Here is a 14,848-nt window from a genome sequence, read left to right as displayed (position 1 = left end):
TGTTAACATTGGTTGTGAACCAACATGAAAATTAGCATTTTTATGAACTAACATTAACACAGGTTAATAAATGCTGTAATACATAAAATATATTGCACATTTTTAGTTAGTCAATGCATTAACTAATGTTATAATAATAAATTATCTTAAACAACTTAGGTTTTAATAAGATTTAAAGAGGTGTCAAATTGGGCTTGTTTCTTCAAAAATAAAAAAAATAAAAAAAATAATAAAAAAACTAATTTTAAATCATAAATTCATTCTGGTCGGAGAAGAGTAAATCACTGTATCTATGAACTGCAGTAACAGAGTCAGGTCTGAAACAATCTATGCAAAAATATGAATGCAAAGTAACACCCTGAAATATCTGAACAGAATTCATAACGCGACTCTCTTTGCTTTGCCACAAGAGGCACTATAACAGAAAACTTTTAGTCATAAAACTGTCTTCTTCTATGGTCCGCTAGAACTACAGCAAAGAAAGATCAGAGAATGTCTAATAAGGGGAGAACTTCCACTCTCAGTAAACTTCCGGCTGAACTGGTTGCAGTTCCACTCTGGTTCCATATGAGGGCGCTCACAGGACGAGTGCAGAATGAATGGAGGTCTATGGCGCTATACCCCTCAAAATCCACTTTTCTCAGGATATAATTTTTTGTCTAGTAATTTGAATGTTGTATTCGAAAGGAGATGCAAAGAAATTACACATTGCTGGGTGTTAGATTTTATAGAGTCACTTATTTGCTTTAAAAAGTCTTTTAAAATGTCAATGACGTCATACAACCAGAGATACTGCTTTACGACAATCCTTCAGTCACTTTGGTGCTTTCGCGCTCTGCACTTTCTTTTCTCTCGAGGCATCGACAACACAGCTGACACAGGTAAATACACGTGCTACAAGAGTTTTTGTTTTGTTGTTTTAAAAGACCACGCCGAAAATACACACACACAATGCCATCAAGCGGTATCTCTGGTCGTAATCAGTCCTTCACTGACCAATCAGCGTTCATTAGCAGAATGCTAGCGTGTTATGGGCAACAACAACTCAACCTGTAAGAAATCGAAAGGACATAAGTACTCGTTCATTCAACTTTCGACCTATAACCCATGTTGAACTTGCAAAACCTACAATCAAATCTGAGATTTCTCAACAGCAATCGGGTGAAAGAGACAAATTTAGCCGTCTAGCCCCATAGACTCCCATTCATTTTGCACTCATGGGCGATCGCCCCCAGTGGAACTCTGGTGGAACTACAACCAAAATTCGGTACAATAGGACTTCATAGGAAGTGGCCAGGCTCTCCGTAGACGGGCTCTGGAAAGATTGTAAAGACAGGATATTCGTAGCCTTAAAAACCCCTCTGTTCCAGGGGACGACCCTCGGTTGAAGAACAAAACCTTTTTAACTTCAAAATGACATCTGAACTTTACGCAATGCGACTCAAGCGGGGCAAAAACATGCGGTGGTGATCCAAAGCAAATATTTAACACAGTCTACTAAATATAACACAAAGGGACTTGGCAGTCGTCAGAAGTGGTGCTGTTCATGTTGGTGACGGCCTCTGCTGAACGAGCCCATGTTGAGGGCTTTTGGTAAATAAGCCCCCGTTCCACCGAAACCCTTCAACTTTCCTTCACTTCATTTTATTGATGACCCACCATTATCATCAGCCCAAGGAGCCCACATGCTCCACCGACGCACTCTCCAATTACCACAATACACTGCGCTAAGATTAGCACTGCCCCACACATGAGGAGAGGCCAAACCCGGAGCCCGAAAACAACATGGTGAACATGGGAGTCCTCGTGGTTTTGCTGCTCTGTGGCGGAGACTCATTCATGTGGAGACGGCCTTAAAATAAAAGATTCAAACAATAACAAGCTATCCATTCAGAGAGGCTCGGTAAACATGCAGCCCCAACTCGGAGAGATTCAGTTTCACTTCCACTTTCATTCCGCATCCATGTTCGTGAAGCTCCTGTACGGGCTGAAAGAATCCTAATAATAACGGTAATTTCACACATTAGATTCATACCTCTCCGACGTCGTATATCCACACACGGCCCTCGGAGTCTCCCACGGCGACCTCTTTGCCCCCGGCGGCCCATCGCACACGGTTCAGAGCGGGGGAGCCCTCGATGGTCACGCTGGCACTGGGAACCTGCACTCAAAACACACACACACACACCTCTAATCAAATACAGCGATATCAAACACACAGTGTGTGAATGATGCTCTCTCACAGTTCTTATGTATAATGTACCGCTCAAAAGTTTGATTTTCAAAAGTCTCTTATGCTGCATTTATTTGACCTAAAATATTGTGATTTAAATATGTTTTTTAAAATGTAATTTATTCCTGTGATCAAAGCTGGATTTTCAGCATCATTACTCCAGTCTTCAGTGTCACATGATCCTTCAGAAATAATTATAATATGATGATTTGCTGCTCAAGAAACATTTCTGACTATTATCAATGTTGAAAACAGTTATGCTGCTTATATTAATATTTTTGTGGAAACCGTAAGACATTTGTTTTTTCAAGAGTAGAAAGTTAAAAAGAACAGCATTTATGTGAAATAGAAATATTTTATTAAGTCAAGTCAAGTCAAGTTTATTTATATAGCGCTTTTCACAATACAGATTGTATCAAAGCAGCTTCACAGTATTAAATTAAAATAATACATTATTATAATTATTATAATTACATTATTATAAATGGACTCACTGTCACTTTTGATCGATTTCCTTGCTGAATCAAAGTAATAATTTCTTTAAAAAACAAAACAAAAACAAAACATACTGACCCCAAACGTTCGACCGATAGTTTCATTGCCAAATTGATCAATTTTGAATCATATTTGGTGATCTGAAAACTTGACGGGTGTAATTTTGTAATTGTATAATGTAAATATTTACAGCTAACTGCCTAAAAATTCAGGAAAACAAAACATAACTGTGTGCTACGAAACATTATCTTTTTAAAAATATCACATATCTAAAAATTTCATTTACAAAATTCTAACTCTATTTATCCAAAATATTAATAAAAATTACACAAATAACACTCTGTATATTGTATAGCCCCTGATGTGCTCGCCTTTAAAACCCCAAAATATCAACCTGTTTGACTTTCACTGATGATACCTCCAATTTTCAAATTCAAGGAAGAATATACAGTAGATAAATACAATAAATTATAACAAGAGTATTATAAAATTGTCGAATTTCCCTTCGGAAAACGTGCCTTCAGTTTGTGCATTAACTCTTATTGGATATTATAACTCATCAAACATCAAATGATGTTGTTAGGATGTCTAGTCAAAGCTGAGCTCTAATAGGAAGAAGAGACGAATCCGCTGCTCTACTGGAATAGCTACGAGCGCTTTTAATGATTTCATAAATCATCATGAATAGTTGCGCCGCACACATTAAAGCGATACACAGGCTCTGTTTGTGCGCGTGTGTGAGGTTGATTTCTGCCTATTACTTATGACAGTTAGGACTGGCCCGACACATGTTGTCAGCAAAGATGGAAGCTGTAGGCTGGCTAATACAAAAGCTTCCTCGCTTCAGAACAGGCTAACCACAGCCTGAGAGCTATTAGCGAGCAGCTTCCTCCAAGAGTCAACTGCAAGGTTCAATTGGCTGCAAGCTTCTCTTCGCGTAAATTGGAAGCAGGCGAGCCCGCAGTCTGTTAATGGTGTTATGGGTGAATTTCTTTATAAGTTGACAATGGAGAACTGTTGGCTGCTTTCTGGCACAAGATCTTTGGCTGTTTACGCATGTGTCGGTGTGTGCGTCAGCACTGGGGGCTCCTGGTGTTTTGGATAACATGCATTGTTCTTGAGGCAACACACACTCTTTCATTATCTCTCCTCAACAGGCCAAACAAGCTGTTGATGCTGGAATAGGCAATAGGACAGAGAAGGGGCACAAGTTACATAGGTCAAGGTCAAAGGTTACTGATATGACACGAAAGGCCAAATTTCATTTTTTTTTTCAAAACTAATAGAACCATTACCATGTTTTTATTTATAGAAATGGACATAAATTCTTTGTAAATACCTTAGAATACCATGTAAATACCACATTACATAAATAAATAAATAAGAATGCACAATACACACTGCAAAAAATGATTTTCTTATTCAGTATTTTTGTCTTGATTTCCAGTACCAATACTTAAACATTCTTATAATAAGATAGAATTGACATAAAATATTAAGTCCTGTTTTCTGGAGAGAAAAAAAAATCTAAATTTGTTTGTGTTTAAAACAAGAAATAATACATGTTTGTGGGGTCAGAAAAATACAAAGGGAAAACTAGATTATTTTCTGACCCCATTGACCTTAAAAAAAATAAAAAAAATAATGCACAAACTTATTTTAATTATTATTCTTTTCTTCAGAAAACAAGATTTTATCTTATGCAATTTTGTTTCTAAAGTAAATGTATCTTGACAAATGAATGTTTAGATATTAGTACTGGAAACCAAGACAAATATATGAGCGTATAAAGAACTATATAGATATATAAATATATAGAACCTTTTAGGGGTTCCATCAAAGGATAATTTTATTTATTTTGTTTTAATTACTTTTTTTGTTATTAATTTTTTAATTTTTATCAACTTTTATTAATTAAACAGCTTGCAAACATAATAACCGATTAAACATGGTAGTATCATGCAATCATTTTTCCTTATATAGAACCTTTTTGGCTCCTTAAAATCGAGTTACAAACTCTCGAGTTCTGTATAGAATCCCATTGAACCTTTTTTTCCAAGAGTGTATATTGTTAGCATGTCGAATATCAGCCAACATTAGAGCAAAGCAGGGGAAATATCAAAAATTGGCTTATATATATATATATATATAAAATATTGACCAATATTTGATATTGCATTTAAACTAATTCTGCTGACATCTTAAGTTAAGCTTTAAAAACACTATTCATTTATTAACACTGTTAAACGTAATCATTACCAAAATAATTATAATTTTTTCCCACATTCATTATAATATTGTGAATTTTAGAATTTAGAGTTTTAATATTGGTTATTGGCCAGAACGTTCAAATAATTATTGGCTTATCAGAATGAGCCAGAATTTCATTACCGGTGCATCCCTATACAACATGGTGATCATTCATTACCATGGTATATATCGAAGTACCGAAGTACAGTGTCCTAGTGGTTTAAAAGCAGATGTGGGATCGAATTCATCTCACGTTTCGTCCTCATTCGCCAAAGACTTTAAATCAACATGAAATGGTGTTTGCAACCCATTTTACATTTGTATTTGACTATTTTACTGGAGTTAAACAGGATATTGAAAATAAAAATATATAGGATGGGATTGATTTTATATAATAAGATGCGACAGGAGCATGAAAAGTGTTTTTTATATGACAGCTGGTTGGAAAAATAAGGGCTTGGTTAAGAAAGAAGGCAATTTTGTCAAATAAAAGATTACATTTTTCCAAGCATCATTCAGGGTCAGTTCTGATTTCAAGCTGACTTTACCATATATGATTTACAATCAGTGAGCTAGTTGTTGGTTACCTTCCACCAAACACACATGCAGAGAGAGCGATGGGTGAGTGTGTAATTAAAGAGGGTGTGTATTCCTCAGTGGACAGGCAGTGTCAGTCAGAACAGAGCTAATCTGACAGGACAGATGTAACACTTCTGAGCCGTGGCCTCAGGGGCCGGCGTGGCCAACATTACGGACTGACGTATTGTGTGAACGGTCCATGTAGCAGTAAGTCAACTGTCACATATAATAACATCATAACATGTGATGTACAGTGACCCTCCATTATCAGTGATAAACGCTGCTGGATCCAGTATATGACAGGTAATATGACCTCATCATTCTACAGAGTCCGCAAACCAAAATCAGCATTTCTGTCTCGTTCTTGCCTTGTTTTCAGATAAAACAGCTGATATATACATCCTTAGAAAAAGTCCTTAAGATAATAAGACTCATTTTATGTGTTTTATATTACATTTTTTGTACTTACACAATTATTCTTTTTTTTTTTATTCTTTTTTTATAATGTTTATTTTTTTAATTCAAATGCATTTTTGTTTACAGAGAATATATCTTGAATATTTTATTATTTTTATATATTTTTTAATAAAATGTTTTTTTTTTTTCATATATTTATATTGTATTAGTTTATTTTCATATAATCAAATTAATTGTATATTAAAGTATAAAGCTAACAAAATTAAACTTATGTTTGGAACAAGATTAAAAAAATTCCAGTGGAGTAAAATATGAAGACATTTATATATATTTTAATAAAATATTAATAAAATGAATCATATGAATCATATGTGGTATATATATATATATATATTTCTACAATTCATATAATTATCATATAAATATTCTGCCAGGAACATTATATATAGAACCTTTTAGGGATTCCCATCATGGGATCATTTCATGGATTTAGTCTTAATTAATTAAGCAGCTTGTAAAAATACTTTATCACTAAAAAGAACTGAAGTAACCTGTTAAGCATGAAAGTATTATGCAATTATTTAAGATATTTCTCCTTATCTAGAGCCTTTTTGGCATAAAGTGTTCTTTAAACCCCCTAATTTTATAAAGAATCCAACACACAATTTTTCTTCCCAAGTAAACGTGTTTTGTTTTAGGAACATTTAGAAAAATATTGAAAAACATAAGTGATTGTCAGTGAAGGTCTTGAGGGACGGTGGCCCTAGAGGACCAGGTTAAACCGCTTGGCTGGGCCGTCGCCCATGGGAACTCAATGACTCTGGAATGGTGGAGAGGGAGGAATCCGCACACATCGGAGTAATTAGCCTTCAGCTTGCAGACTATGTGTGTGTGGAAAGGAACGTCGCCGGATTGTTGTGCGAGCTGTTGGTGAGGAGCTGTCAGAAAGCTGATTTAAAGGCGGCCTGTGGGGAGACGCCCATACAGAAAGGAACTTGTTGTTGTTTTGATGCATCTTTTGGCCTGGCGTGATCTGGGGGACCAGACCGAGAGCGTTACCTCACCTCGGTGTCGTTGTTCAAGTTCCACAGATCCAGACGACCCATGCCGTCCACGGCGGCGAAGAGCGAGGGGTGCACGGGGGACCACATCACATCATAGACGTAGTCTGCGTTATCCTCGAACGAGTACAGCGGCTTGTTTTGCTGAGGGGGACACAACATGAGAAAAAAGAGGCGGAATAAACAGAGGGCAAACAGGACAAGCAAGAAGGTGGTGGGCTTGTGAGGGAACAGGAAGAGGGCGAGAGAGAGGCAGATTGAGAGAATGAGAGAGTGGCATAGGCAGTAGACAGAGTGGCGCTGCTGCAGCCCTGGGGCCTGTCTGGGATTGGGCTAATTAAAACCTTTGCACATTCAAGCAGTGTCATAAAAAAACACTAGATGAAAGTCTCTCCAAGGTGTACTGTAACCTAAGTGTAACAGCTGTCTGTGGCATAGAAGAAAAGAGAATAAAGGAGAGAGAGAGAGAGAGAGAGAGAGAGAGATGCATTCCGAACAGGTACGAGGGAGACAGCTGGGCGGACCACAGCACGATAATGAACCTCACAGAGACACGCTGAAGAATGTGTGACCTGACTCCAACACACACATGTGCAATCTTTTTCATTCTTTCAAAATAAACACAATCTGCCATGGTACAATCATCAAAAGTGTGGAAAATGATGAAGATAATGAAAAACATACACAAAACATTAAGTTTTATACACAAACAAAGATTTTTTTATATAGGCACTAGCATTCAAAAGTTTGGGGTCAGTATATATATATATATATTTTTTTTTTTTTTTTTTGAGGATGCATTAAATTGATCAAAAGTGACAGTTAAGACATTTATAATGTTACAAATGCTGTTTATTTTCTATTCATCAAAGAATCCTGAAAGCTGTTTGATAAGATATTGATAATATTATCATATTAGAGTGATTTCTGAAGGATCATGTGACACTGAAGACTGGAGTAATGATGCTGAAAATTCAGCTTTGATCACAGGAATAAGTTACATTTTAAAGTATATTAAAATAGAAAATAGTTATTTTAAATTGTAATAATATTTCACAATGTTATTGTTTTATGGTGAACATAAAAGACTTAAAAAAATAATAATCTTTTGATCGTTAGTGTAAATGTACAGCAGCCGTAAAATCACACACTGTAAAAAAAATCTGTAGAAATTACAGTATTACTGGCAGCTGCTTGCCAGTAACTTAATGTAGATTTAAATTGATGTTATTTACTGGCAACAGTTTGTTCAAAGTTAAATGAACATTAAACATTAACAAGTCTTTATCTGTACAGAATAAAACTAAAATATCAGCCTCATGCAAAGCATTCTGGGAACCAAAATGCAAAACAGAAAAACAGAAAAAGGTTGATGAAGATTTCTGGTTCCCAGAATGCTTTGCATTAGATTGTTATTTTATAGTTTTATTCTGTAAAGACAAAGACTTGTTAATGTTTAATGTTCATTTAACTTTGAACAAACTGTTGCCAGTAAATAACATCAATTTAAATCTACAGTAAGTTACTGGCAAACAGCTGCAAAACTACAGCAAATTTTTTACAGTGCACTTAAATGTTCTTTTTCTGAAGTATATAACAGTAAAAAAGTAGATTTTTCTTTTTATTAAATATTGACAGAACACAATTTGAGTGAAAACAACCAATTCTTCAATGGTTACAGAAAAATTCTGAGATTGTCATTGCATTTGAGAGCTCGACTGAGGAAACTTTCACAATGCATGCCGACAAAAACATAGATAGCATAGAGAGCATATTTCATTTGATGCAAATAAAACTTAGGCTTTGAGGAAACCCATGAAAACTCCAGTATGAAATGAATGGTGGTTTCCATTTCACTTTGAGTATGTCATGTGCCGCTATGGTAATTTTCTTATTTACTTATGTTATGATCAAACCAGTAGAGGTCCAATTAGAAGTTTAACTACGCTCAACAGTCGATCTGATCCACAGGATCCACGGCCACAAATCCAAATCCTGAAGGCGCCAGTGCAGATTCTGCGCTCCCCGAGGACCACAGATCAGTTTGCAGAGCATTTTTTTCCCTCTAACAGAGCGTGATGTGCGCACTCCTCAGACTCTCATTCATTCGATGACCTCTCTGATGCCTCTGTAGAGATCTAGTGATGGGGTTTAGTACTTGTACTCACTGTAAATGGTGCATATTCGTGTCACCACCATCCCAGACCTGGATGAGGGCCGCCATGCAGATCGAAAAGTCATCAAGGGCTCGCCATGGGCACTTAAGGACACAAATTAGGGCACAAGGAGGGTTTTCCGAGCAGTCTTTGGCAGAAAACACACCAATGGGTTTTCCTTAAACACTATTAAAAGAAAAGGTTCTACAGTATGTAGAACCTTAAAAGGATTTGTCAGATGCTTCATACAGTGCATGGGACATTTTAAGGGTTCCAGTCATGGGATAATTTTATGGATTTAGTTTTAAAAGCAGAGGGTCTGTTCTTTCTTTTGATATATTGCATGCTCAGATATTCATATAACAAAATTTTCCGAATATTATAATTCAATATTTGATCAAAAATGCTGGCGGTGTCTTGCAACTTTTTAAAAAAAACGTTAATAAAAACAAATGAAATATTCAATTTTTATAACATAAAATGACAAATAGTCGTCAATGTCTAAAAATAGGAAGCCATGTGTCATTTGAAGTTGGCATTATTGCATGTGACTGAGAATGTGTGGAGGCTCGGATCCAAGCTAAGGTGTGCTCAACAACCACACACAGGAGAAAGAGACAGGCCTGCATTCCTGCGGCTCTCCTCAAAGGGGATGGAATTCCCCCGTCCCCAAAAAATAACACATGCACATCCATAACATCCCAGGAATGTTTTAATATCTGTCAGAATGCACAAAGTGTATGATTTGTAGAGAAAATGCATGGAGCATAAGTTAAAGAGACAGGACGGTATGTTGTGGTTTCGGGAAGCTCGGCACTTTACGTACGCTTGTGCACATAGATAGCGACGAGTGTGAGAACGTGATACGTATACTGTAGCTCTCATTCATGAAGCTCAGCTGTATTAACCATCGCAGGGCCTGAGGCAGTAGATGTGCCGCTTTCCCTGTTAAATGACCCGTGTCCTCCATCTACTTCAGTTTATTTGGCCTTTTCTGCTTTTTAACTCCGTTAACTCGTTTTAAAGGGACAGTTCTCACAAAATGTACACTGTGTTTGTGGTCGGTAAGATTTTTAAATGTTTTTTTGTCTCTTATGCTGTGTTTATTTGATCGAAAATACAGTAAAACAATTTCTATTTTAATATTTTTTAAAATGTAATTTTTTCCTGTGATGCAAAGCTGAATTTTCAGCATCATTACTCCAGTCTTCAGTGTCACATGATCCTTCAGAAATCATTCTAATATGATGATCTGCTGCTTAAGAAACATTTCTGATGATTATCAATGTTGAAAACAGTTGTGCTGCTTTATAATTTTGTAGAAACCAAGATTTATTTTCAGGATTCTTTGATGAACAAAGTTCAAAAGAACAGCGTTTATTTGAATGAGAAATCTTTCGTAACATTGTAAATGCTTTTACTGCAAATTTTGTCATCATTTACACACCATACTGTTGTCCCAAACCTGTAAATTACTTCATATTTGGTCTGTTTCTCACACAAATCTGTATTATGACTTTGAAAGACTTTAAACAAACAAGACATTCAGAGCGCTTTTATAGCCCTTTTTAAAGCTCAAAAGCTTCAGTCCCTATTATTGTAATTGCACTGGAAAAGAGCAAAACATTTTTTACATTTCCCAATTTGTGTTCCACACAAAAATGAAAGTCATACAGATTTGGAAGATTATGAGCATTTTCATTTTTGGACAAACTATTCCCTTTACTACTACTTATACTTTCGATTCTTACCAGGGTTGTGTCATTGATATCTCTTCATCAAGCTATTCCACTTTTCTTTTTTGTTATTATTTATGCCTCTCTCCTCCCCTAACATTCCTTCTACATCCATCTTTTATTCATACTTGGCCTTCAAGCTTCCCTCACTCTGTGGTTAATGTGATCTGAGCCAGTATCTCCAGACACAGATTGCAATATCTGTGAGCACAACCATGTCCATACGTCTCCCACCCTAGCCCGCTCTTGCTCAATCTCTTTGGTCCATGTGGTTTGAACCCCAATCAAGAGACTCAATCATTCATTTCTGAACTTGCAGATTAAGCTCAAGGCAAAAAGCCACTGTCCAGTGGTCTCGAAGCTTTGGACACAGAACGGATTTACTTGCATGTATGAGACACTGCCAAGATACTGTCTTCATGAACAAAGCAGGGCTTAAAATGCACTTTATAAAAGCCTGCATTAATGTTGAATTAGCCTGGTTAGTACATTAAATATTAGGGTTTCATTCACAAAAAATACATTTAATACATAAATATGGTCACACTTTAGATTAGGGTCCAATTCTCAGTATCAACTAACTATTAACTATGACTTTTGCCTCAATAAACTCTAAATTACTGCTTATTAATAGTTAGTAAGGTAGTTAAGTTTAAGTATTGGGTAGGATTAAGGAATGTAGAATATGGCCAATATCCTATTAATATGCAGGCTAATAAGCAACTAGTTAATAGTGAGGACTGGACCCTAAACTAAAGTGTTACCAAAACAATATTATTTGAAAATATCATATTATCTTTTTTTTTAAAGTAAATTTTGATTTTAGATATTTGTTAAAACAAAAACATGGATAAATGGACAATTAAGAAAATTATAACTATCTGACGAGACATTTCAATATTAATTTTGTACTTTCTGAGCGTGCAAAAACCTCATACAAAAACCATAACATGCTGTTATTACATGGTTTAAATATTTGCATGTTTAAATATTATAATATCAGTGAATTAACAGAATTGCTACAGAATTTCAGACTCTTGAATGAATTCATTAATGATACACTGGTAAATGTTTGAATGGTGACTCATTCCGGTCCATGAGTCGGCAATGTGTCTCATTAAAACGGATGGTTAGTCATGCATCATTTGTTTAGAATATCTTGCAGTGTGGTGTCAACAGAGTCAGGTACGCTGATGATGCTCAAGAGGTGTAGAGGATACTCTGTCTTACCTTTGTGCTCCACAATTTTACAGTCCAGTCGAAAGAAGAAGTGACAAAGAGGTGTGAGAAATCGACAGGGCCCACAGCACTGTGACAACTGATGCCTGTCACTGGCCCCTGATGGCCCTCAAACATCTCACAGATGCCAGCTTTACTGTGGAGCAACACAAAGCGATGGTCAAAAACAAATAGAAGTAACCATTAAGGCCCTCTATACACCTGATGTAAGTCTAGAGCATGTATATCTACTTTACTGCTCAAAAGTTTGGGGTCAGTCAAAGAAATTGTACTTTTATTCAGCAAGTTTCAATAGGTAGTAAAGACATTTATAATGTTACGTAAGATTTATATTTCAAATAAATGTTGTTCTTTTCAACTCTCCATTCATCAAAGATTTTGAACTATTATATATGTTTTCAGTATTAAGTAAAAAACATTAAATATTAACAATTGTTTTCAACATTAATTATAATAAGAAATGTTTCTTTAGCATCAAATCAGCATTTCTGAAGGATCATGTGACACTGACGGCTGGAGTAATGATGCTGAAAATAAAGCTTTGCATCACAGGAATATATAAAGGTATATTAAATTGTAATAATATTCCACAATATTACTGTTTTTACTGTATTTTTGATCTTTGCCTTGGTAAGCATATTCATTCTTTCAAAAACATTAAAAAATATTACCAACCCCAGACTTTTGTACATGCTTTTCCAAATGTTTTGATCGGAAAGCAAAGATTAGAACCCTTGTTTTGATTGACAGGTGAGTAGGCGGTCCTTCGCTGCTGTCTGGGACGAATATCAATCCAAACGCGATCAAAAAATGTGGCCACGTGTGTTTCCGACAACCTCTGAATCTGGTTTAAGTGATTGTTTATTTATATTACATTTATCTCTGACCACTTATGATCGGATCACCCGAGGACGATAACTATAACAATAACGATAAAGATACAGCTCTAAAAATGTTAAAGAATAGCAGAGTCCACACCACAACTACAACGATAACGGCACAGAGAAACAACATCGTTGGAATCACTTTCAGATCTATTTTTTCCAGCTGATGAATGAAAAAAACACTGACAGCCAATTAGAATCCAGCCTGCTTTAAAGAGCTCGAGGATTTAAAGCGACAGACACATAACTGGAGCGTGTGCTTAGAATAAACAGAACGATATAGTGTGTTGGTGTGGACACTAGTTATCATTATAGTTATTGTTTAACTAGCCTTAAGGGTTATCATGGACAGTGTGTCAAATGTATTCGTGTGTGTGCCACTCACCTGCCGTGTCTGGACGCTGTATACACTGTCCCCTCCTCACTGCCAACTATATAATTATTGACGTCTCCAGTGGGAAAGGCCATCCCAGTCACAGCCACTGGCTTAGACTTGTTATAAACAAGCTCCATGCTCTCCTACAATTGAGCAAGCAGACTTTTATACAGGTGTGATGGATGCTGGTAGTGTCAGGTGTTGATCAGATGTGCCAGAACTAACCTGAGGCTGTGACAGCATATCCAGGCTCCAGGAACACATACGTCCATCTGTGGACACCGTGATCAGGTTGTTGGCGTTCTGGGTGCCGACCACATTGACGCAGTACACTGGGTGCTTTGAGAAGAAACATATACAGTATGTCACATACAAATTCGTATACAGTAGTAGCGGCCAAAAGTGATGTCTGCAGTGGATATTTGTTGGCCCTACAAGTTTGTTTAAACCATCAAAATATGAAGAAAATATTTCTTCTTTTTTTTTTAAATATTATAAATATGAGGGAAGAACAAAACACTAAACTTGGTTAAGGTATTTATCTGAGAAAATGATTTGGCAACAAAGGCAAACTACAGCTACAGGTTTTATTTTACTATATATATACAGGGTGGGCCATTTATATGGATACACCGTAATAACATGGGAATGGTTGGTGATATTAAAGTCCTGTTTGTGGCACATTAGTATATGTGAGGGGGCAAACTCCTCAAGATGGGTGGTGTGTACTAATATATACTAATGTGCCACAAACAGGACTTTAATATCACCAACCATTCCCATGTTATTACGGTGTATCCATATAAATGGCCCACCCTGTATATTAAAAAAAGCATACATTGACTACAACATAACAGGTATTTATATTTTGTTGGTTTCTTGTTTTTGCATGTGTTCATCATTTCTTTGTATGACAGCCTGGACAAGAATTATATCGCACAATTTGGCATGTTTCATTGCATTCTCACAAAAAAAACTATGCAACATGCTTACAAAATCTGTAACAATTTAAAAATATATATTTGAATAAAGGGTGAAGAATACTACTGTATGGCCAGCAAAATTAAAGCTATGAACTGAATGTGTACACAGACACAATACCTAGCCTGTGAACTAACATGGCTCATGCCCGTCTGCAAATACAGTTGATTGTGTGAATCCATTATGTCGTTATTGCCGTCAATTTGATTTTGTTTTTTGACCAACAATGGGCTCTTTCAGATGAGCCGGTGGAGTGGTGAGACGGCGGTCGGGACATAGGCTTTCATTATTGAGGGCACGGGAGTTTAAACCCTCAGCATGTATGGCATTCAGGGGCCGTGTGTGTGGCAGCTGAGCACAATAAGGGTCTATGGGCGTCCCTTTTCTCTGCTGCTAGGCTGTACTGTCTTTATTGCATGACAAGGAGTTAGATGGGGCTCA

At 36.4% G+C, this 14,848-nt stretch overlaps 1 protein-coding gene across 3 annotated transcripts in view; it reads right to left on the bottom strand.

Moving 5' to 3' along the window:
* Positions 1–14,848, bottom strand: part of dync1i1a (dynein cytoplasmic 1 intermediate chain 1a) — a 71,112-nt gene that overhangs the window by 4,004 nt on the left and 52,260 nt on the right. For all 3 annotated transcript variants that reach the window (XM_084131106.1, XM_084131107.1, XM_084131108.1), the window contains 5 exons: positions 13,652–13,765; positions 13,436–13,569; positions 12,158–12,302; positions 7,039–7,179; positions 2,036–2,161 (listed from right to left, as the gene is read on the bottom strand). In XM_084131106.1, coding sequence (XP_083987232.1) covers positions 2,036–2,161; positions 7,039–7,179; positions 12,158–12,302; positions 13,436–13,569; positions 13,652–13,765 — 660 coding nt within the window. The remainder of the gene's footprint in view (positions 1–2,035; positions 2,162–7,038; positions 7,180–12,157; positions 12,303–13,435; positions 13,570–13,651; positions 13,766–14,848) is intronic.

Source organism: Abramis brama (assembly GCF_963993115.1).
Source record: "Abramis brama genome assembly, chromosome: 12".
Lineage (NCBI taxonomy): Eukaryota > Metazoa > Chordata > Actinopteri > Cypriniformes > Leuciscidae > Abramis > Abramis brama.
Note: the sequence above shows the minus strand (reverse complement) of the source record. Positions and strands in the feature narration are given on the sequence as shown.